Source organism: Amyelois transitella, chromosome 6 (genome assembly GCF_032362555.1).
Source record: "Amyelois transitella isolate CPQ chromosome 6, ilAmyTran1.1, whole genome shotgun sequence".
Lineage (NCBI taxonomy): Eukaryota > Metazoa > Arthropoda > Insecta > Lepidoptera > Pyralidae > Amyelois > Amyelois transitella.
In genome coordinates, this window is record NC_083509.1 from 12,510,987 (window position 1) to 12,534,593 (window position 23,607).

Genomic DNA, 23,607 nt, shown 5'->3' on the forward strand with positions numbered 1-23,607 from the left:
TGACGGGAACCACACGAAAAGATATGCTATTCCACTCAATACAAGAATTTAGCTTATTGTGTAATCCTAGGGATAAACTGTTCAGCCCAGTCTACCGTTTGTCGCCGATACTAACACCCTGTAGACGCGTTGTGTTTACGCTCCAATATGTTATGTAAACAATTACACACGCAAACTCTTTTATGTATTCCGTAGCTATAACGACGGATTATACACAATTTTTATAATGGATCACGGCCTCTTATTTCGAGTGACTTTATACACTTCGAAACGGTTTAACCTTCATTTACAGATTTAGTAGCTTAGCAATTCTCAGTTTTTTTATAAAGAGTCTAAAAGAGTCTAGAGAGTCTAGAAGAATTAAAAATTACGCTCCCTTGGTAAATAGGCATCAATAATTAAAGAAAGGGAGCACTCATTCTCTTTCCCATGGATGTCGTAACAGACGACTAAAGGATAGGCTTATAAACTTGGGATTTGTCTTTTAGGCGATCGGCTAACAATCTGTCACTTTTGACTCTCAATTCTATCAAGCCAAATAGCTGAACGAACGTGGCCTATAAGTTTTTCGGACTGACTGTCGGCTCTGTTTACCCCGCAAGGGATATAGACGTGACTATATGTATGTTCTTACACTCTTTTGGGTCTCATTTTATTATTTCCTAAAATCGCACCTCTTTGCCAAAATTCCTGTCATTTTCTCTTTAAAGAGAAACTAGAAATCCTTTATAACCATGATTCAGGAGTGATAAGTCAAATACTCCATATTAAGGAGAAGTACCAGGTCAATATCGAGAACAAAAATTAACGTACTCTATTTTTTTTTACAGTGTCCCCTCATTCATCCCTCTGTTCCTGTTCGAGCAGTTCCGCCGCTACTCCAACTGCTTCTTCCTTCTCATCGCGCTGCTGCAGCAGATCCCTGACGTGTCCCCCACCGGGAGGTGGACCACCCTCACGCCGCTCATACTGATCCTCAGCGTCAGCGCCATCAAGGAGATTGTTGAGGACTTCGTGAGTATCTATTGGCAAATATTATATTTTGTATAAGTGAGAATTAGCTGCAGAAGCTGCTAGCTGCTGAAGAAAATGCTGCAGTGCAGTTTGTTACCGCTTCTTCTGCACTAACGCCTTGGAAGCGGCACACTTAGTTTCAAGTAATTTAATTGACGCCAACCAATGTTGTGAAACCAAACGTTTTGACAATTATTAAACGAAATGAAGTATCCTATAATAATGAATAAAAATTTTGAATTTGAATTTGAGCTGTATTGCAACTACTTGAGTTATTTTTTCCACAGCATTCGGCTCGAAGGACCAAAAAGATGTACATAATGTTAAAATATGTGATCTGAATGCTGATGAGATAAAAAATGGATGGATATTTGAATGCCACTGAGTACATCTCGTATCTCATCGATGATGTTCAAAGATGAACCGGGAACCTGAATTATTTGATGGATTAAGGGTACGGGAAAGAGGCGTGATTTTATGTATGTATGTATGTATGTATTAAGGGTACGAATATGAAAAATTGTACTGTTTTCAATTCATATTTTCTTTATCTTTCTACCACAGAAACGCCACCGAGCCGATGACGAGACGAACCGTCGGAAAGTGGAAGTGCTTCGGGACGGTCGCTGGCAAACGGTACGGTGGGAGAGGTTGCAAGTTGGCGACGTGTGTAAGGTGCTCAACAACCAGTTCTTCCCCGCTGATCTCCTGCTATTGGCCTCTAGGTAAGGTTTGATAGATAAATCTCTACCATTTCTAAGCCGTTGGTTCCGACTGTCATGAAAAGATATATACATATAATCATGTCTGTATCTCTTGCGGGGTAGAGAGAGAGCCAACAGTCTTGAAAATACTAGCCACATTCAGCTGTTTGGCTCAATGATAGAATTGAGATTCAAATAGTAAAGAAGAATCCCAAATTTGTATAAGCCTATCCCTTAGTCGCCTCTATAACATCCATGGAAACGAGATGGAGTGTCCTATTCTTTTTTTTATTTGTGCCAGGAACCACATGGCACCATATGGCTGTGTGAAAGCCTTGTCAGATGCTATATTATTTAAAATTCAAAAGTCAATATACTTCATAAATTTGTTTTTAATTAATGTTCACAGTGAACCCCGCGGCATATCCTTCATCGAGACCTCAAACTTGGACGGGGAGACGAACCTGAAGATCCGCCAGGCGCACCCCGAGACCGCGCGCCTGGACTCGTGCACCGACCTCGCCGACTTCCGCGCCACCGTCACCTGCGAGCCTCCCAACAGGCATCTGTACGAGTTCAACGGGATGCTGAAGGAGTCTAATGCCAAGTAAGTGTTATTTGTCCGTTGAAAATGGTATTTTGTACAGTTGTCTGGTGTGAGAAACTATGAGAAACATGACCCCTGTTCGATACGTAAATTAAAATCGTATGCTGGGTTAATTTTCAGGCTATCATCATTTGACAAATGTTAATTTTTTTTTCAAAAATATTCTTAGTTAATTCTAGATCTCGTTATTTTAATTTGGGTTTACATATGGACATGTATTAATAAATATGCAGCGCAAAAGTTTAAAAGTATCAATTAGTGGTTGTCCAGTGTGAAATTAATGATTTTGTTAACTGGTGGCGACGGATGGGTAATAAAAAATTGAAACGTTAACCGTACTCCATACCAAAGACATAATACTTTTTTACCTTATGCCATATAAACCTGACCCAATTGAATCACGGTTTCATATTCAGTTCCCTAGCCATTTCTCACCATTGAACGGATGTAAAACATACTCGTCAATAGTTGTTCGGACTCAGACAAAAGTTATTATTCCATGACTGCAGTCGGTTATAACTTCTAAGATAATAGTCTGATATTTTTCCATTAATTTAATAAAATTCTAGTCCAGACGACAACAAAAGACCAATGCGCCAACCGAGCACTTCGTCCCAAGCGAGCGTAAAGTCCACACGCTCGCAAGCGAGCATTAAGTCCGCTCGCTCGCTCGCCTCTGTCGGGTCGGGCCGTTCGGTCGGGTGATGTAGTTTATTTTATATTATTTTATTTTTTATCGCGTTGTTTATGTTATTTTAAATGGAGTATGTAGTCTAGAAACACATCGATATAGTACATGAAAAGGAAATCATTTCGAAATCTATGTAAATAAAAATAATGTTTAAAGGCATAAATAAAGAAACACATCATTCAGAGTTTATGCAAACGAGGAACAATTATTGTAGAAATGTTGCTATCAGTAAGTAGTATTAAAAATATTTGGCGTAAAATCAAATTTGTCGTTAAAGATGTGTACGAGATAATAGTATTGATTACATATTAGTATTCATTAATTAAGTCAGCTTTTAAGGTAATATTTTTTATTGGATTTTAATGTAGATTAAACATATTAAATTATATGCTTTGCCCTACACTTAAATTACATTTTCAACACCAGTAGGTACTATTATAACAATGTATAAAAAATATAAGTTATAGTCAAACAATATAGTCATCTAGTACTAAAACAATATAGTCATCGGAAAACAAACCCGTCGTACTATTTAAAAATAATACAGGTATCAATTTATTTAAATTTTTATTCACGTTACGTGCGCGTTAAATAACCTAACCTGTATTAACTAACCTGTATTATTTATAAAGAGAGTAATCCAACGCGAAAGTTTAAAACCAGTTATGCACGTTATAGCTGTCAAGTCGTTATACGTTGTGTATGTTTATTTGTCTATCGCTCTAGTTTCCAATCAAAAGGCAGTTACAAACTTAACGTATACAATTTTGTGCAGGAAAACAATCTTCTCCCACCCCTCACTCATGCCGTCTGCGGACAAGGATAGCTGGATCCTGGTTAGACCGTAAATGTTGACAATATACCACAGATATACCTTGTAGATTTGGGACAGTAGTTTTGTTGGAGATTTTTCATAAAAATAGTTTTGAATAATACTACTTTATGTACATTCATATGACTAGTTGGAACCACACATATTGTTGAGTTTATAAAAAAGGATAAATAGAATGTACGAGTAGTTGATACGCTGAGATGAAGAAGAATTTACCAATATTCACTTACTGAGAAATCCAGAGTAGAAAATATATTTTTAGACAATCATTACTTTCTTTGATTCCCTTGCCCATTATTAGTTCTTTGAAAATTCTCTAAATTATTGGTTGGAAAATTATTCGTAAAAAAAAGATACAAGACTTTTTCGCTATGACCTTGTTTCGTCAAATTTTAAACTTTGAAACCTGTTGTTTATAGTAATTATGACCTGTTTAAAATAAAAAAATATATATATGTACAAAAAGGTCAGGTCAAAAGTATCCGAAACCGCCGCGCTTGCATGAAGAGAGTTATGACTGTGGATGAAGCGAAGCAAGTATGCAAAGATCGTGGCAGGTGGTAGTCTCTGCCTACCCCTCCGGGAAAGAGGCGTGATTTTATGTATGTATGTACATATGTATATGTACAAAAAGACCTGTTATATATGTACATACGGCCTCACTGTGCAAAAATTAAAAAAAATCAAGATATCTTTTAAAAAGAGCAATCTTTTTTTTGAACCAGGACAATTCCCCTGGGTTTGGAGCAGATGTTGCTTCGCGGCGCCATGCTGCGGAACACGGCGTGGGTGCACGCTGTGGTGGTCTACACGGGCCACGAGACCAAGCTCATGAAGAATTCCACCAAAGGTGACAAATCTATTGTTGTGTTGAAGGAGTCCAGCTTTGCTCTAGCCGCTTAGGTTTTTATGAAACACGCAGAGTGTAAATATAAATGAATCATCGAGATCATAATGAATTCTATCGATTTGGAAGCGGCACTAAACTTATTTGTTATTTTAATTTGTAATTTTCACCAACCAGTTTTTTTGTCAACCAATGTTGTGACACTAAAAGTTAAGAGAATTATTAAGTGGTCTTCGAAATGTACCATAATAATGAAAAAAAAATTGAATTCGGTAAAGTAACAGCAACCTGGTATATTGATACCTTGTAACATCGGTCAACTAAACGGTTTTATGCTATGCGGGTGAAAGTTTTAGTGACGATTTAATATAGTAACAAGACATTACGTCGTAAATAAACTGTTGTTTACCCTTGCCTCAATTTTGTATGCGTTCTCTTATTGTGGTTCCCGGCACCAATACAAAAAAGAATAGGACCACTCCATCTCTTTCCCATGGATGTTGTAAAAGGCGACTAAGGGATAGGCTTACAAACTAGGGATTCTTTTTTTGAGGCGATGGGCTAGCAACCTGTCACTATTTGAATCTCAATTCTATCATTAAGCCAAATAGCTGAACGTGGCCGATCAGTCTTTTCAAGACTGTTGGCTCTGTCTACCCCACAAGGGATATAGACGTGACCATATGTATGTATGTATGTGTCTTTTATTGTCAGGTTGGCTGGAAGAGATACCACTTAGGGATAAGCCTGCCTTTGTACTGTACTACTGTTTTATATTTGTAATGTGTTTTTGTGTACAATTAATGAAAAATAAAGCATTTACTTACTTCATAACCAGTGATTCCATCTTTCCCTTAAATGTCTTACCCGATATTGTCATTGCATTTTGCGATTAGTATTTTGGCATATGTATAGTCCTATTCTAAGACAGTCGCATGGCACAATACTATGATATTAATCCATTAAAATTTGTTTCGTTCACAGCACCACTAAAGCGTTCGTCAATAGACAAGCAGACGAACACACAAATCCTGATGCTGTTCGTCATCCTACTAGCGTTGTCACTCCTCAGCGCCGGGTTCAATGAACTCTGGACGAGGAACCACAACGACTGGTATATAGGGCTTGAGGGTGAGTTGTTAATTTTATTATTACATACATACATACATATAATCACGTCTATATCCCTTACGGGGTAGATAGAGCCTACAGACTTGTAAAGACTGATAGGCCACGTTCAGCTATTTGGCTTTAAGATAGTATTGAGATTCAAATAGTGACAGGTTGCTAGCCCATCGCCTAAAAGAAGAATGCCAAGTTTATAAGCCTACCCCTTAGTCGCCTTTTACGACATCCACGGGAAAGAGATGAAGTGGTCTTATTCTTTTTTGTATTGGTGCCGGGGACCACACGGCACATTTTATTATTATTTCTACATATATATATATATATGTATATTATATATATATATATATATATATATATATATATATATATATTTAATAGATATGTATAAAGTGGTCCTTTTCTATATTGCTGGACACAACATGTTCGTAGACAACTTGTTGTATGAGTACTAACATTCTCACCTCCTTGCATTGATTTACTGTAAATCAATATAATCACGTCTACTGCGGAGTAGACAGAGCCGACAGTCTTGAAAAATAAGGTCACGTTTAGCTGAATGGTCTTTTGTTGGAATTGACATTCATTTAGTAACAGGCCAGCTCATCGCCTACATGAAGAATTCCAAATCTATTAGCCTCTTCCTTGGTTGGTTTTTAACGACATCTATGGGAAAGATATGGAATGGTCCAATTCCAAAGTGCCGGTCCCGGGAACCACACGGCACCTACTGTATATTATTAATTTTGAGCTGAGAAATTATTCCGTCAGTACGCTTATATGGCTTTAATATAATGTTTGTATTTTTGTTTATAAGTATATTTATGTACAACAAGGAAGATAATAAAAATATTTTTTGTTTTTTTACAGAAGCGCAAAATGTGAACTTCGGTTTCAACTTTCTGACCTTTTTGATTCTGTACAACAATCTTATACCCATATCGTTACAAGTTACAGCCGAAATTGTAAGGTTTTTCCAAGTGAGTACTAGTAGACTACTCTAATTATTACTTAAATTTATTGTTTAGCTGGTCGAGGGGGTTTACCTTTATTGTCATGGCATGGCATTGTAGTGGCATTATTGCCTTTATTATGGACATTACTTTATCATCATATTATGTGCGGCAAATTTAAGTAAAATAGTTTCAAAATTCAAAAAAAAATTCAAAATTTTTTATTCATTATTATAGGATATTATTATATCGCTTAATAATTGTCGTATGGTTTAACAACTTGGTTGACGTCAAATAGATTACTTAAAAACTAAGTTTACTGCCGCTTCCAAGGCGTCAGTGCAGAAGAAGCGGTAACAAACTGCACTGCAGCATTTTCTTCAACAACGTCAACTTCACAATATTAAATTATACTTAGAATAGAATATGGACGGGAGAATACATTGCTCACGGGAGATTGCCGCTTTGCGACGATGAATGTAAGAGGAGGAATGAAGGATAAAATTGAGGAAGTATGTCAGATGATGGGTGAAAGACGGTTGGATGTGTTGTGCGTGAATGAAACGAAGCGGAAAGGATGCGACGCGACGCAGCACGGCCCTTACACGGCGTATTGGTCTGGAATTTCCAGTACCAGCCGAGGCTGTCAAGGGGTCGGTCTAATCCTTTCTGCACGAATGGCTGAGTGTGTGAATGAGTATGAGTGTGTCAGCCCTCGTCTTCTATGGATTAGGCTGAAAGTTGGAATCACTCGGATCTTCGTTTTAGGTGTTTATGCACCGTGGGATGTGGGTTCGAGGGGTACAACATCAGCAAAAAGCGAAAACGAGGAGTTCTGGAATAGTGTAAGAGAAGTATTGAAAGTTACCAAGCCAAATGAGAAGATTATTATGTTAGGTGATTTTAATGGATGGGTGGGTGTAAAGCGTGATGGATATGAAAAGGTGCTTGGTGCGTTTGGTGACGAAAAGGTGAATGATAATGGAAGAAGTGTATTAGAAATTTGTCTAGAGTGGGATCTTTTTGTGTCGAACTCAATGTTTCAACATAAAGAGATCCACACCTATACAAGAGTGGAAGGTATTTTAAAAAGTATGATAGACTTTGTGATTGTGGATGAAAGATTGAAGAACAAAGTGCTGGATACCCGTGCATATCGCGGTGCTGGCATTGACTCGGACCATTTACTGGTGATATCCCGGATAAGGGGTATCTTCAATCGCTGGCGGCACAGGGTAAGGGAGCAAACCAGCGCTTTGGAAAGAGTGAAAGTAGAAAATTTGCAAGATATGGATGTAGGTAACAAGTATATTAATAGACTGAAGGATGAAATTGAAGATTTAGATGAGAGGAGCAATATTGAAGATGGATGGAAGGAATTTAAAGAAAGAATTGTGAAAGTAGCTGTTGAAGTGTGTGGTGTAAGTAGAAGAAGGAAAGGGAAAAATCACAAAAATGCGTGGATGAGTAAAGATGTGCAAGAACTTGTGCGATTAAAGAAGAAAGCATGGCTGGATTTGTTAGCAGCAAAAGCTAACTTAAGAATGCAAGAGGTTATAGATGAGGATGTGAATGAAGCACGTAAGGAATATAAAAAAATGAAAGATTTGGTTAAGAAAGCTGTGATTAGAAAGAAAGAAGAGTATAAAGAGGATTTTGATAAAAGGCTATCAGAAGACTTTCAGTCAAATCTGAAAGTATTCTGGAAATCCGTAAGGTCAGCCCGAGGAAAAACTATAACCAGAGAGCTGACTAGGATCAGATGCCAGGATGGTAGCGTTGTGAAAGGAGAAGAATGTGTGCTAAAGATATGGAAGGACTATTTTGAGAGTTTATTTGAAAAAAAGGAAGAAAATAAGAAAGAGTTCTGCTATAGCGAAGAAAAAGAGAATGAGATGGAAGGCGAAATTGAAATGTTTGAAATTGTGGAAGCACTTAAGAGTATGAAAGCGGGTAAGGCTGCCGGGTATGATAGAGTGTCGGTCGAGATGCTTAAAGCAGGAAAAGGCGTCGTAGCTAGACAGTTGTACTGCCTTTTCAATTTGTGTTGGAGAAGCGGCCGAGTACCAAAAGATTGGTGTAAGGCTGTTATTGTGCCACTTTACAAAGGAAAAGGGTCACAACTGGACTGCAAAAATTATCGTGGTATAAGCCTGCTTAGCGTCGTCGGCAAATTGTATGCTAAGGTATTGATTAATAGAGTCAGGAATGAAACTGATGACAAAATATGGGATGCACATTCGTGGATTTGGAAAAGGCCTATGACAGAGTTGAGAGGAATGAATTGTGGTCAGCACTTTCTATGCATGGGGTGAGCAGTCTCTTGATACGAGCACTGAAATCCTTATATGAGGATTCGAGTGCTTGTGTCAGGATAAACGGAGCGCACACTGAGTGGTTTAAGATTGAGAAAGGTGTTAGGCAGGGATGTGTTGCGTCACCGTGGCTGTTCAACCTATTTATGGATAGTTGTTTGACAGATTTGAAAGAGTCTGAAAGTGGATTAAGGATGAATGAATTACTCGTCAAATGTCTGCTCTATGCCGACGATCAGGTTATACTGGCGTCATCAGCGGAGGAGTTACAGGAGATGGTAAACTGTATGCATGAAGCTTTAAAAGAGAAAGGAATGAAAGTGAACGTAAGTAAAACTAAAACACTGGTCTTTGAAATGGAGAAAGAAATGACAGTATGTAATATTTTGATTGGAGGAGAAAAAGTTGAGCAAGTGAAAGAGTTTGTATATCTAGGATCAAAGTTTACATCAGATGGCAAGTGTGATAGTGATATTGAAAGGAGAGTGAACGCGGGGAACATGGTGAATGGAGCTTTGCATGCCTTTATGAGCAGTCAGAAACTATCCAAAAAGGCTCGACTGGCTGTGCACAGGGGCGTGTTGGTCCCGACATTAATGTATGGGAGTGAAAGTTGGGTATGGCAAAAGAAGCACGAAAGCAGAATAAATGCAGTGGAAATGAGAGCGTTAAGGAGTATGTTGGGTGTGAAATTGAGTGACCGGATAAGGAACAGCGTGATAAGGGAATGTTGTGATGTGAAAGAAGATGTAGTTACAGGAATAGAAAAGGGTATGTTGAGATGGTTCGGTCATGTGGAGAGGATGAATGAAAACAGGTTGACTAAGCAGATATACAAGGAGAGTGTGGAGGGAAAGGTCGGGGTGGGAAGACCTAGACGAACATATCTTGATCAAATTAAGGACGTCCTGGTGAAGGGTCAGGTCAAAAGTGCCCGAAACCGCCGAGCTTGCATGAAGAGAGTTATGAATGTGGATGAAGCAAAGGAAGTATGCAGGGATCGTGGCAAGTGGAAAGAGGTAGTCTCTGCCTACCCCTCCGGGAAAGAGGCGTGAGTTTATGTATGTATGTATGTATGTATATTTTATGGATTGCCAATTTTAAAAAGATTTATGTACAGAGTGTACTGAAATTTTGATATAAGTTCAATTAAACTACAATTAATTACGAGGTTCCTGTGCCAAGCTCGAGCCAGATGTTTTAGTTTATGGGGTTTGGCTATGCTTTGAAAGATCGTTCAGTATATATACTAATTTAGTCAAAAAAAATGTATAATAACTTACTCTGGGTCATAATAGAATTTATTTAATTATGCGTTGATAAATTTTATTCCTAAAATCCTACGTAAGCGACTTTAACTATACAGGTACTCATGGCTAATGTAATACTTAAAAATAATGTTCAACAGGCAAAGTTCATAGCGATGGACAGCGAGATGTACCACGAAGCCACTGACACCCCCGCAATGGCGCGGACGTCCAATCTCAATGAAGAACTAGGGATGGTCCAATACGTCTTCAGCGACAAGACCGGAACTCTCACTTGCAATATTATGAACTTTTACAAGTGCTCAGTGGCTGAGGTAATAAATGATACTAAAAGTTTATTATAGATGGCGCTGTATGGAAAATTATAATTTTTTCAGAATTGTCTAGATTGAAATAACTGAATATTGCACTCAAATGCTATTAAAAACGGTTGATTTATTTCAATAATCTAGGGATGCTAGTGAGTTCTCAGTTTTACTTTTAGTTTGTTGTGACAAACTTTTGTTTCTCACTCTCTTATATTTTATTGTCAAATATTTTAATTTTTTGTCCAACAATGTAGTACTTTTATACTGATTATTTCTCTCCTCTTTTCTCCTTCTGTCTTCTGTTGTGAATAACTAACTTAGCGTCTATACTTCCTACAACCAATGAAACCAATTGATCCGCAGAACATCTACAGCCGGCCGGGCCCGGACGAGAAGCCGGAAGACACGCTGCTGTACCAGAACCTTATGCGAGGCCACGCCTCGGCCGACGTCATCCGCGAGTTCCTCACCATGCTGGCGGTGTGCCACACCGTCATCCCCGAGTGGACGCACGACCACATCGAGTACCAGGCCGCGTCGCCGGGTAAATTGTTCATACATACAAATATAAAACATATATACACAAAGGTACCTACATAAAATCAATAAATTACCGTATGGTTCCCGGCACCAATAAAAACTTGGAATTCTTCTTTTAGGCGATGGGCTAGCAACCCGTCACTGTGTGAATCTCAATTCTATCATTAAGCCAAACAGCTGAACGTGGCCTATCAGTCTTTTCAAGACAGTTGGCTCTGTCTACCCCATAAGGGATAGAACCCTTATTTAGTCATTACATAGCTCTTTAGAGTTTGCTTTCCGTTTGTAACTAGGTTTTACGCCTATCTATGATTCGCGCTCAGTGTCATTTCGAAACATATTGCCTAAATAATGCTGTTTCTCGCGGTGTGAAAAGTGAGAAAAAAATAATTCAATTGTTTCCTATCCAACACTTACATTTACCACCAATTTTTCACACACTACACTAGACGAACGTGCGTCAATGATTGGCAACTAGACTACCTATTTTCTAGTTATTAAATGCTGTTTCTCACCATGACAAGCGAGAACATATCAAAAAAAATCTTACATTCCAGCACCAAATTTTCACGTACAATATTTCCAGACGAACGTGCACTAGTGATGGGCGCGGCGTCGTACGGTTTCGTATTCGAGACTCGCACGCCGGACTCGGTCGTGATACGGGCGGCCGGACAAGAAGAGACGTATAAAATATTGAATGTGATAGATTTTACTTCCGCCAGGAAAAGGATGTCCGTTATAGTGAGGACGCCGAAGGGTGAGTTCTGCTTTTGATATGTGCTAACTTAAAATGTGTTGTTAAAAAGGGTTTATTAATTTTGTTTTAATTGAATTATTTGTTACTGGCCACTTAGAAAATTGTAATAAAGAAAATAAAATTGTAGTATTTTCATTTTTTTAAGGACTTATATAGTAGTGAACGTTTAAAGACTTATGCACCTTTCGTTAAATTTTAATTATCTTTTTAAAATTATATTGGTGAAGATTTAATCTGATATTTCCTTATCACGCCCTATTAACGCTTCCCAAATAGCCCTGAAGAACACTAAACACACAAAAAAATATGATTTTGTTTGCCGTTACCGTTACCCCTCCGGGAAAGAGGCGTGTTATTATGTATGTATGTTACCAGGTGAAATCAAGTTGTACTGCAAAGGCGCGGACTCCGTAGTGTACCCGCGTCTCAAGGGCGGCGAGGGCGCCCCGCGCGCCGCCGCCACGCTGCACCACCTGGAGCTGTTCGCGTCCGAGGGGCTCCGCACGCTGGTCTTCGCCGTGGCCGATATCCCGGAACAAGTGTACAAAGTGAGTGAGTGAGAGAAGCGATTGAGTGTATGGTGAGAAACAATGCTGGACATTATAGGATGGATATATGCGGTAAGATTTATAGGTATATTTGCAAGGCGCGAAGAGGATCGCGGCATAACTTTCTTATGGATGACGTAAAAGTTGACTAAGCTAGTAAAATTGGAATTCTTATAGGCGATGTGCTGGCAACCTGTCACTTTTAATCTCAATTCCATCATTAAGCCATACAGCTGAACGTGGCATTTCAGTCTTTTCGAAACTGTTGGTTTTGTCTACCTCGCATGGTATATAGACGTGATTATATCAAGTACCGTGTTCCTTGAAAAGTTACGGGAACAACATTAAGTAATAATAAAAAGAAATATAGCGCGTTAAACAATAAATTGTCTACATGCGTACATAAAAAAATTAAACTTATAATAAATTATATATTAATTTGAATGAATTAATTATGAATTATTTTTTATATGATTTGCAGGACTGGTCGAACACATACCACAAGGCCAGCATAGCGATACACAACCGCGAGCAGAAGATTGAGGAGGCCGCCATGCTCATAGAGAACAACTTGAAGCTGCTGGGAGCTACTGCCATCGAGGACAAACTGCAGGTGGGGTAACTATACGTGCAGGAAATAAATATACAGGTTTAAACCATTGAGACAGTAAGAAAAATATCTATTCACTCGTCTCTGTATAATCCTCTCCGTCCAATGCTTGTCTGGAAGAAATCGCTATGAGTTATACGAGTTAGACCGCCTATTGTACAACATCTAGGTATTTTCTATTGCAACAACTTTGTTCTTCTTTGTTTTGTGTACAATAAAAAGTTATTCATTTATTTATATTTTATATAGTTACGGCAGTGTCTTCAATCTATTCCATATTTTTAAAATTTGAATCGCAATGTTCTCTGAAGTCCTGTTTCTCAATTCCGGCATACGTTTTTGAATAGAGTAAACTGAAATGTTTTTTTAGTAAGTGATCAAAAACATTATTGTGAAAGTCGCTTCCACATTCGAGCAGTAATATTTAAATGGCTATATTATAACAATAATATGTGTCTGTGGGTATTGACAATGAGAAGAATTCTGCTTAAACATCTCTTTCATCAAATATGACTTCTTTTTTATTATTTATTAATCTTGAAAGCTTTACATTATTTGATTAAACTTGTTAAACTCAGATATATTTCATTTTTTCGCAGGACGGCGTGCCAGAAACGATAACAGCTTTACTCAAAGCGAACATCAACGTATGGGTTCTCACCGGGGACAAACAAGAAACGGCCATCAACATAGCGCACTCCTGTCGCCTCATACACACCAGCATGCCGCTTATTATACTCAACGAGGATAGTTTAGATGTGAGTTATAAATACATTTTATTGGAAGCTTATCTCGATGTATTTCTCATAAGGGTGAGAAACGAGAAATAGGCTCTACTTAACACAGGATAAGTATCAGATGTGATTTTTTTATTATTCGAATAGGAAATAAATACATACATACATACATACATAAAATCACGCCTCTTTCCCGGAGGGGTAGGCAGAGACTACCTCTTTCCACTTGCCACGATCTCTGCATACTTCTTTCGCTTCGTCCACATTCATAACTCTCTTCATACAAGCTCGGCGGTTTCGGGTACTTTTGACCTGACCCTTTACCAGGACGTCCTTAATTTGATCAAGATACGTTCGTCTAGGTCTTCCCACTCCGACCTTTCCCTCCACACTCTCCTTGTATATCTGCTTAGTCAACCTGCTTTCATTCATCCTCTCCACATGACCGAACCATCTTAACATACCCTTCTCTATTCCTGTAACTACATCTTCTTTCACATCACAACATTCCCTTATCACGCTGTTCCTTATCCTGTCACTCAATTTCACACCCATCATACTCCTTAACGCTCTCATTTCCACTGCATTTATTCTGCTTTCATGCTTCTTTTGCCATACCCAACTTTCACTCCCATACATTAATGTCGGGACCAACACGCCCCTGTGCACAGCCAGTCGAGCCTTTTTGGATAGTTTCTGACTGCTCATAAAGGCATGCAAAGCTCCATTCACCATGTTCCCCGCGTTCACTCTCCTTTCGATATCACTATCATACTTGCCATCTGATGTAAACTTTGATCCTAGATATACAAACTCTTTCACTTGCTCCACTTTTTCTCCTCCAATCAAAATATTACATGCTGTCATTTCTTTCTCCATTTCAAAAACCAGTGTTTTAGTTTTACTTACGTTCACTTTCATTCCTTTCTCTTTTAAAGCTTCATGCATACAGTTTACCATCTCCTGTAACTCCTCCGCTGATGACGCCAGTATAACCTGATCGTCGGCATAGAGCAGACATTTGACGAGTAACTCATTCATCCTTAATCCACTTTTAGACTCTTTCAAATCTGTCAAACAGCTATCCATAAATAGGTTGAACAGCCACGGTGACGCAACACATCCTTGCCTAACGCCTTTCTCAATCTTAAACCACTCAGTGTGCGCTCCGTTTATCCTGACACAAGCACTCGAATCCTCATATAAGGATTTCAGTGCTCGTATTAAGAGACTGCTCACCCCATGCATAGAAAGTGCTGACCACAATTCATTCCTCTCAACTCTGTCATAGGCCTTTTCCAGATCTACGAATGTGCAATAGACTTTTTGACTCTTGGCCAAAAACTTTTCGGCTATGCACCGCAAGGAAAAGACCTGATCAGTACATCCCATTCCCTTTCGAAATCCCGCTTGAGCATCCCATATTTTGTCATCAGTTTCATTCCTGACTCTATTAATCAATACCTTAGCATACAATTTGCCGACGACGCTAAGCAGGCTTATACCACGATAATTTTTGCAGTCCAGCTGTGACCCTTTTCCTTTGTAAAGTGGCACGATAACAGCCTTACACCAATCTTTTGGTACTCGGCCGCTTCTCCAACACAAATTGAAAAGGCAGTACAACTGACTAGCTACTACGCCTTTTCCTGCTTTAAGCATCTCGACCGACACTCTATCACACCCAGCAGCCTTTCCCGCTTTCATACTCTTAAGTGCTTCCACAATTTCGAACATTTCAATTTCGCCTTCCATCTCATTCTCTTTTTCTTCGCTATAGCAGAAATCTTTCTTATTTCCTTCCTTTTTTTCAAATAAACTTTCAAAATAGTCCTTCCATATCTTTAGTACACATTCTTCTCCTTTCACAACGCTACCATCCTGGCATCTGATCCTAGTCAGCTCTCTGGTTATAGTATTTCCTCGGGCTGACCTTACGGATTTCCAGAATACTTTCAGATTTGACTGAAAGTCTTCTGATAGCCTTTTATCAAAATCCTCTTTATACTCTTCTTTCTTTCTAATCACAGCTTTCTTAACCAAATCTTTCATTTTCTTATATTCCTTACGTGCTTCATTCACATCTTCATCTATAACCTCTTGCATTCTTAAGTTAGCTTTTGCTGCTAACAAATCCAGCCATGCTTTCTTCTTTAATCGCACAAGTTCTTGCACATCTTTACTCATCCACGCATTTTTGTGATTTTTTCCTTTCCTTCTTCTACTTACACCACACACTTCAACAGCTACTTTCACAATTCTTTCTTTAAATTCCTTCCATCCATCTTCAATATCGCTCATTTCCTCTAAATCTTCAAATTCATCCTTCAGTCTATTAATATACTTCTTACCTACATCCATATCTTGCAAATTTTCTACTTTTACTCTTTCCAAAGCGCTGGTTTGCTCCCTTACCCTGTGCCGCCAGCGATTGAAGATACCCCTTATCCGGGATATCACCAGTAAATGGTCCGAGTCAATGCCAGCACCGCGATATGCACGGGTATCCAGCACTTTGTTCTTCAATCTTTCATCTACAATCACAAAGTCTATCATACTTTTTAAAATACCTTCCACTCTTGTGTAGGTGTGGATCTCTTTATGTTGAAACATTGAGTTCGACACAAAAAGATCCCACTCTAGACAAATTTCTAATACACTTCTTCCATTATCATTCACCTTTTCGTCACCAAACGCACCAAGCACCTTTTAATATCCATCACGCTTTACACCCACCCATCCATTAAAATCACCTAACATAATAATCTTCTCATTTGGCTTGGTAACTTTCAATACTTCTCTTACACTATTCCAGAACTCCTCGTTTTCGCTTTTTGCTGATGTTGTACCCCTCGAACCCACATCCCAAGGTGCATAAACACCTAGAACGAAGATCCGAGTGATTCCAACTTTCAGCCTAATCCATAGAAGACGAGGGCTGACACACTCATACTCATTCACGCACTCAGCCATTCGTGCAGAAAGAATTAGACCGACCCCTTGACAGCCTCGGCTGGTACTGGAAATTCCAGACCAATACGCCGTGTAAGGGCCGTGCTGCGTCGCGTCGCATCCTTTCCGCTTCGTTTCATTCACGCACAACACATCCAAACGTCTTTCATCCATCATCTGGCATACTTCCTCAATCTTATCCTTCATTCCTCCTCTTACATTCATCGTCGCAAAGCGGCTTTCAGCAGACCGCATACCGCTCCCGCCGGGAACGAGACGTGATGGGGTGCGGACACCATCGCCGCCATCTAGGTGCTCTTTCAAAAGATTTGCATCCATGCGATTCCCACGAGACGCTAGGGAAAAATTTTGTCCGCCCCAGCAGAGCCCCGCATGCCAGGGTAAGGCTAGCCATTACCTGGGGGTCGCCCAACCCCATGGCGGAAGTGGCACGCTCGAGACCTTAGATTGGCAGGGATTTACATTAAAGAGGAATCCCAAGTCTATCCCTTAGTCGGCTCTTACGACAACCGTGGGAAAGAGATGGAGTGGTCCTATTCTTTTGTAATGGTGCCGGGAACCACACGGCAAAAAATAGTTTCTCATAATGTAATGTGCCTTGCCGTGTGGTTCCCGGCACCATTACAAAAGAATAGGACCACTCCATCTCTTTCCCACGGATGTCGTAAGAGCCGACTAAGGGATAGACTTGGGATTCCTCTTTAATGTAAATCCCTGCCAATCTAAGGTCTGCCGCGCCGATGGATGCATGGCTAGGGGCGAGCCTAGTCTCGAGCGTGCCACTTCCGCCATGGGGTTGGGCGACCCCCAGGTAATGGCTAGCCTTACCCTGGCATGCGGGGCTCTGCTGGGGCGGACAAAATTTTTCCCTAGCGTCTCGTGGGAATTGCATGGATGCAAATCTTTTGAAAGAGCACCTAGATGGCGGCGATGGTGTCCGCACCCCATCACGTCTCGTTCCCGGCGGGAGCGGTATGCGGTCTGCTGAAAGCCGCTTTGCGACGATGAATGTAAGAGGAGGAATGAAGGATAAGATTGAGGAAGTATGCCAGATGATGGATGAAAGACGTTTGGATGTGTTGTGCGTGAATGAAACGAAGCGGAAAGGATGCGACGCGACGCAGCACGGCCCTTACACGGCGTATTGGTCTGGAATTTCCAGTACCAGCCGAGGCTGTCAAGGGGTCGGTCTAATTCTTTCTGCACGAATGGCTGAGTGCGTGAATGAGTATGAGTGTGTCAGCCCTCGTCTTCTATGGATTAGGCTGAAAGTTGGAATCACTCGGATCTTCGTTCTAGGTGTTTATGCACCTTGGGATGTGGGTTCGAGGGGTACAACATCAGCAAAAAGTGAAAACGAGGAGTTCTGGAATAGTGTAAGAGAAGTATTGAAAGTTACCAAGCCAAATGAGAAGATTATTATGTTAGGTGATTTTAATGGATGGGTGGGTGTAAAGCGTGATGGATATGAAAAGGTGCTTGGTGCGTTTGGTGACGAAAAGGTGAATGATAATGGAAGAAGTGTATTAGAAATTTGTCTAGAGTGGGATCTTTTTGTGTCGAACTCAATGTTTCAACATAAAGAGATCCACACCTACACAAGAGTGGAAGGTATTTTAAAAAGTATGATAGACTTTGTGATTGTAGATGAAAGATTGAAGAACAAAGTGCTGGATACCCGTGCATATCGCGGTGCTGGCATTGACTCGGACCATTTACTGGTGATATCCCGGATAAGGGGTATCTTCAATCGCTGGCGGCACAGGGTAAGGGAGCAAACCAGCGCTTTGGAAAGAGTAAAAGTAGAAAATTTGCAAGATATGGATGTAGGTAAGAAGTATATTAATAGACTGAAGGATGAATTTGAAGATTTAGAGGAAATGAGCGATATTGAAGATGGATGGAAGGAATTTAAAGAAAGAATTGTGAAAGTAGCTGTTGAAGTGTGTGGTGTAAGTAGAAGAAGGAAAGGAAAAAATCACAAAAATGCGTGGATGAGTAAAGATGTGCAAGAACTTGTGCGATTAAAGAAGAAAGCATGGCTGGATTTGTTAGCAGCAAAAGCTAACTTAAGAATGCAAGAGGTTATAGATGAAGATGTGAATGAAGCACGTAAGGAATATAAGAAAATGAAAGATTTGGTTAAGAAAGCTGTGATTAGAAAGAAAGAAGAGTATAAAGAGGATTTTGATAAAAGGCTATCAGAAGACTTTCAGTCAAATCTGAAAGTATTCTGGAAATCCGTAAGGTCAGCCCGAGGAAATACTATAACCAGAGAGCTGACTAGGATCAGATGCCAGGATGGTAGCGTTGTGAAAGGAGAAGAATGTGTACTAAAGATATGGAAGGACTATTTTGAAAGTTTATTTGAAAAAAAGGAAGGAAATAAGAAAGATTTCTGCTATAGCGAAGAAAAAGAGAATGAGATGGAAGGCGAAATTGAAATGTTCGAAATTGTGGAAGCACTTAAGAGTATGAAAGCGGGAAAGGCTGCTGGGTGTGATAGAGTGTCGGTCGAGATGCTTAAAGCAGGAAAAGGCGTAGTAGCTAGTCAGTTGTACTGCCTTTTCAATTTGTGTTGGAGAAGCGGCCGAGTACCAAAAGATTGGTGTAAGGCTGTTATCGTGCCACTTTACAAAGGAAAAGGGTCACAGCTGGACTGCAAAAATTATCGTGGTATAAGCCTGCTTAGCGTCGTCGGCAAATTGTATGCTAAGGTATTGATTAATAGAGTCAGGAATGAAACTGATGACAAAATATGGGATGCTCAAGCGGGATTTCGAAAGGGAATGGGATGTACTGATCAGGTCTTTTCCTTGCGGTGCATAGCCGAAAAGTTTTTGGCCAAGAGTCAAAAAGTCTATTGCACATTCGTAGATCTGGAAAAGGCCTATGACAGAGTTGAGAGGAATGAATTGTGGTCAGCACTTTCTATGCATGGGGTGAGCAGTCTCTTAATACGAGCACTGAAATCCTTATATGAGGATTCGAGTGCTTGTGTCAGGATAAACGGAGCGCACACTGAGTGGTTTAAGATTGAGAAAGGCGTTAGGCAAGGATGTGTTGCGTCACCGTGGCTGTTCAACCTATTTATGGATAGCTCTTTGACAGATTTGAAAGAGTCTAAAAGTGGATTAAGGATGAATGAGTTACTCGTCAAATGTCTGCTCTATGCCGACGATCAGGTTATACTGGCGTCATCAGCGGAGGAGTTACAGGAGATGGTAAACTGTATGCATGAAGCTTTAAAAGAGAAAGGAATGAAAGTGAACGTAAGTAAAACTAAAACACTGGTTTTTGAAATGGAGAAAGAAATGACAGCATGTAATATTTTGATTGGAGGAGAAAAAGTGGAGCAAGTGAAAGAGTTTGTATATCTAGGATCAAAGTTTACATCAGATGGCAAGTATGATAGTGATATTGAAAGGAGAGTGAACGCGGGGAACATGGTGAATGGAGCTTTGCATGCCTTTATGAGCAGTCAGAAACTATCCAAAAAGGCTCGACTGGCTGTGCACAGGGGCGTGTTGGTCCCGACATTAATGTATGGGAGTGAAAGTTGGGTATGGCAAAAGAAGCATGAAAGCAGAATAAATGCAGTGGAAATGAGAGCGTTAAGGAGTATGATGGGTGTGAAATTGAGTGACAGGATAAGGAACAGCGTGATAAGGGAATGTTGTGATGTGAAAGAAGATGTAGTTACAGGAATAGAAAAGGGTATGTTAAGATGGTTCGGTCATGTGGAGAGGATGAATGAAAGCAGGTTGACTAAGCAGATATACAAGGAGAGTGTGGAGGGAAAGGTCGGAGTGGGAAGACCTAGACGAACGTATCTTGATCAAATTAAGGACGTCCTGGTAAAGGGTCAGGTCAAAAGTACCCGAAACCGCCGAGCTTGTATGAAGAGAGTTATGAATGTGGACGAAGCGAAAGAAGTATGCAGAGATCGTGGCAAGTGGAAAGAGGTAGTCTCTGCCTACCCCTCCGGGAAAGAGGCGTGATTTTATGTATGTATGTATGTATGTAATGTGAGAAAGGGTCATCAATATTCTTCAGTTAGCCTTCATAAAATTTTCGTTTTAAAAAATTGTGACCTTTTAGTATCCAGTTTGGATCATGTTCTATCATTTTCCAGGGCACCAGAGACACAATTTCTCGTCACGTGGCCGACTTCGGCGACAACCTCCGCAAACAAAACGAAGTGGCGCTCGTCATAGACGGCACCACTCTCAAGTACGCGATGGGATGTGATCTGAAGAAGGAGTTCCTTGATCTCTGCTTGTCTTGTAAAGTCGTCGTTTGCTGTCGAGTGTCGCCTATACAGAAGGCTGAGGTAAATAAAATTAATTCTTCTTTTTATTTATAGTTTAATTATTAATATTCATAATGATGTATAAGTTATTAAGGTAATTAGAAAATATAAAAGTACAAACTCGAGTAGATAAGTTGTTTATCAGGCCGTTGCAATTATTTTCAACTATCTTTTAAACTAGCATTCTAAAACAAATTTGGCAATTCCACACCCTGGCTATCGACGAGTAGATGATGAAGGACTAGGCTTATCGTTACAGGTGTGTGAGATCAGTGTCTATGGAACTTTTTATATCAATGACTAGTTGTGCCCGCGGCACTGCCCGCGTGGAATAGTTATTTTGGGCATCATTGAGGCCTTTAAGAGTTTTCCCCGTTTTTTTTTTCATAATTTCCATTATTTCTTCGCTCCTAATAGTTGAAATGTGATGTTATATAAAGCCTTCCTCGATAAATGGTCTATTCAACACAAAAGGAGTATGAGTACGACGTATTCGTTGAGGAGTATGACGGGTGTGAAATTGAGTGACCGGATAAGGAACAGCGTGATATGAGAATGTTGTGATGTGAAAGAAGATGTAGTTACTGGAATAGAAAAGGGTATGTTAAGATGGTTTGGTAATGTGGAGAGAATGAACGAAAGCAGGTTGACTAAGCAAATATACAAGGAGAGTGTAGAGGGAAAGATCGGAGTTGGAAGATGAACGTATCTTGATCAAATTAAGGACGTTCTGGTAAAGGGTCAGGTCAAGAGTATCCGAAACCGCCGAGCTTGCATGAAGAGAGTTATGAATGTGGATGAAGCGAAGGAAGTGTGCAGAGATCGTGGCAAGTGGAAAGAGGTAGTCTCTGCCTCCCCCTCCGGGAAAGAGGAGTGATTTTATGTATGTATGTATTAAGCAAATTGTAAACTTAAAGAAACTTGAAAGGCGGGTACCTCACGAATTGAGTGAAGCAAACCGGCAAACGCGTGTCGACTGCTGCGTTACATTACTTGACAGCCACAATAATTAAGGGTTTCAAATCAAATCATTACCAGTGATGAACAGTGGACTCTACTATAATCGGAAACGCTCATCGCAATGGCTGGACCCTGGCCAGCCGGTCAAATCCTGCTTCAAGTGAAAATTGACCCAAAAAAAGTTACTTGTTAGCGTTTGGTTGACTAGTGCCGGTTTGCTATTTATTCCAGGAGATCTCAACTAAGTATTTTCCTCTCACAGGTGGTAGAAATGGTATCATCAGCCACCGGAGCAGTAACCCTAGCGATCGGCGACGGCGCCAACGACGTGGCCATGATCCAGCGCGCGGCCGTCGGCGTCGGCATCTCCGGCGTGGAGGGGCTGCAGGCCGTGTGCGCGTCCGACTACAGCATCGCGCAGGTATACTGTCACAAAAAACAAATAGACGAGCGGAAATGATAGAGCAAGCAGAAAGAGAGTTTAAGTCGGGAATATAGGGCAAGCTGCCTGCGCCTCCAACTACAGCATCTGACAAGTAGGTAGTTATAGTGATGTATATCTCACCTCTTTTCCGAGGAGGTATATAGATAAATTGTAGTCAGATAGGTAACACCTGCCTGTTGAGACAGGTAATCGCACTATACCAACTTTGTTTACACAGGCGGGCTATGAAGATACAATAATAAAAAAATCATGTGACATTTGTACATAATTCTTCTATTATTTTAACTTTATATATTTTCTTAATATACATTTTTAATACAACACATATTTTCCTCAGGAATTAAAATATTTCGTTTTTTCTTCGCAGTTCCGGTTTCTCCTCCGACTGCTGCTGGTCCACGGCGCGTGGAACTACTCCCGCATCAGCAAACTCATCCTCTACTCCTTCTATAAAAACATCTGTCTGTACGTCATCGAGCTGTGGTTCGCCATTTATTCCGCCTGGTAAGCACATACACATATTTAGATATCTATTGTGGTACTGTCCATCGCGTGAACTTGAAAAGTCATGTTAATGTCAAATTCCATCTTTTCGCATATATATGTCCGAGAATTCGCAAGCGCAAACCTTTTCCGTTCCTGTTAGAATGTGCAAAAACTCTTTTTAGTGCTTCTTAACTAGATTTCCCCTAAGAAACATCTACGGCCAAATCTCATCTTATACCCATAATATTGGCGATGCATTATTTATCAGTCAATTACAAAATCGTCTTTTCCTTCTAAAGAGATGTGAGTAACGCAGTCGTTTTGTTTTGTTTCGTGTGTATTGATTACGCGTACAGTGACATACTCTTTTCTTTTATTTTATCTACTTAATATTATGTATGTTCAGGTCCGGTCAAATTCTGTTCGAGCGGTGGACGATAGGTTTCTACAACGTGATCTTCACAGCGCTACCTCCATTTGCCATAGGATTGTTTGACAAGCTGTGCTCTTCAGAAATTATGTTGAGGGTAAGACAGATTTGTTACATAGATAAATTGTTTATTTGTTGCTAC

The 23,607-nt window shown here is 40.0% G+C and overlaps 1 protein-coding gene across 6 annotated transcripts in view; it reads left to right on the forward strand.

The window, feature by feature from the left end:
* The window catches only part of LOC106132029 (probable phospholipid-transporting ATPase IA), a 105,711-nt gene that overhangs the window by 67,603 nt on the left and 14,501 nt on the right, over positions 1-23,607 (forward strand). For all 6 annotated transcript variants that reach the window (XM_060944792.1, XM_060944791.1, XM_060944796.1 and 3 more), the window contains 16 exons: positions 831-1,014; positions 1,579-1,739; positions 2,128-2,325; positions 4,574-4,698; positions 5,680-5,826; positions 6,691-6,800; positions 10,497-10,670; positions 11,028-11,208; positions 11,791-11,964; positions 12,340-12,512; positions 12,994-13,125; positions 13,722-13,880; positions 20,968-21,165; positions 22,367-22,525; positions 22,917-23,053; positions 23,442-23,562. In XM_060944792.1, the coding sequence (XP_060800775.1) occupies positions 831-1,014; positions 1,579-1,739; positions 2,128-2,325; positions 4,574-4,698; positions 5,680-5,826; positions 6,691-6,800; positions 10,497-10,670; positions 11,028-11,208; positions 11,791-11,964; positions 12,340-12,512; positions 12,994-13,125; positions 13,722-13,880; positions 20,968-21,165; positions 22,367-22,525; positions 22,917-23,053; positions 23,442-23,562 (2,533 nt within the window). The remainder of the gene's footprint in view (positions 1-830; positions 1,015-1,578; positions 1,740-2,127; positions 2,326-4,573; positions 4,699-5,679; positions 5,827-6,690; positions 6,801-10,496; positions 10,671-11,027; positions 11,209-11,790; positions 11,965-12,339; positions 12,513-12,993; positions 13,126-13,721; positions 13,881-20,967; positions 21,166-22,366; positions 22,526-22,916; positions 23,054-23,441; positions 23,563-23,607) is intronic.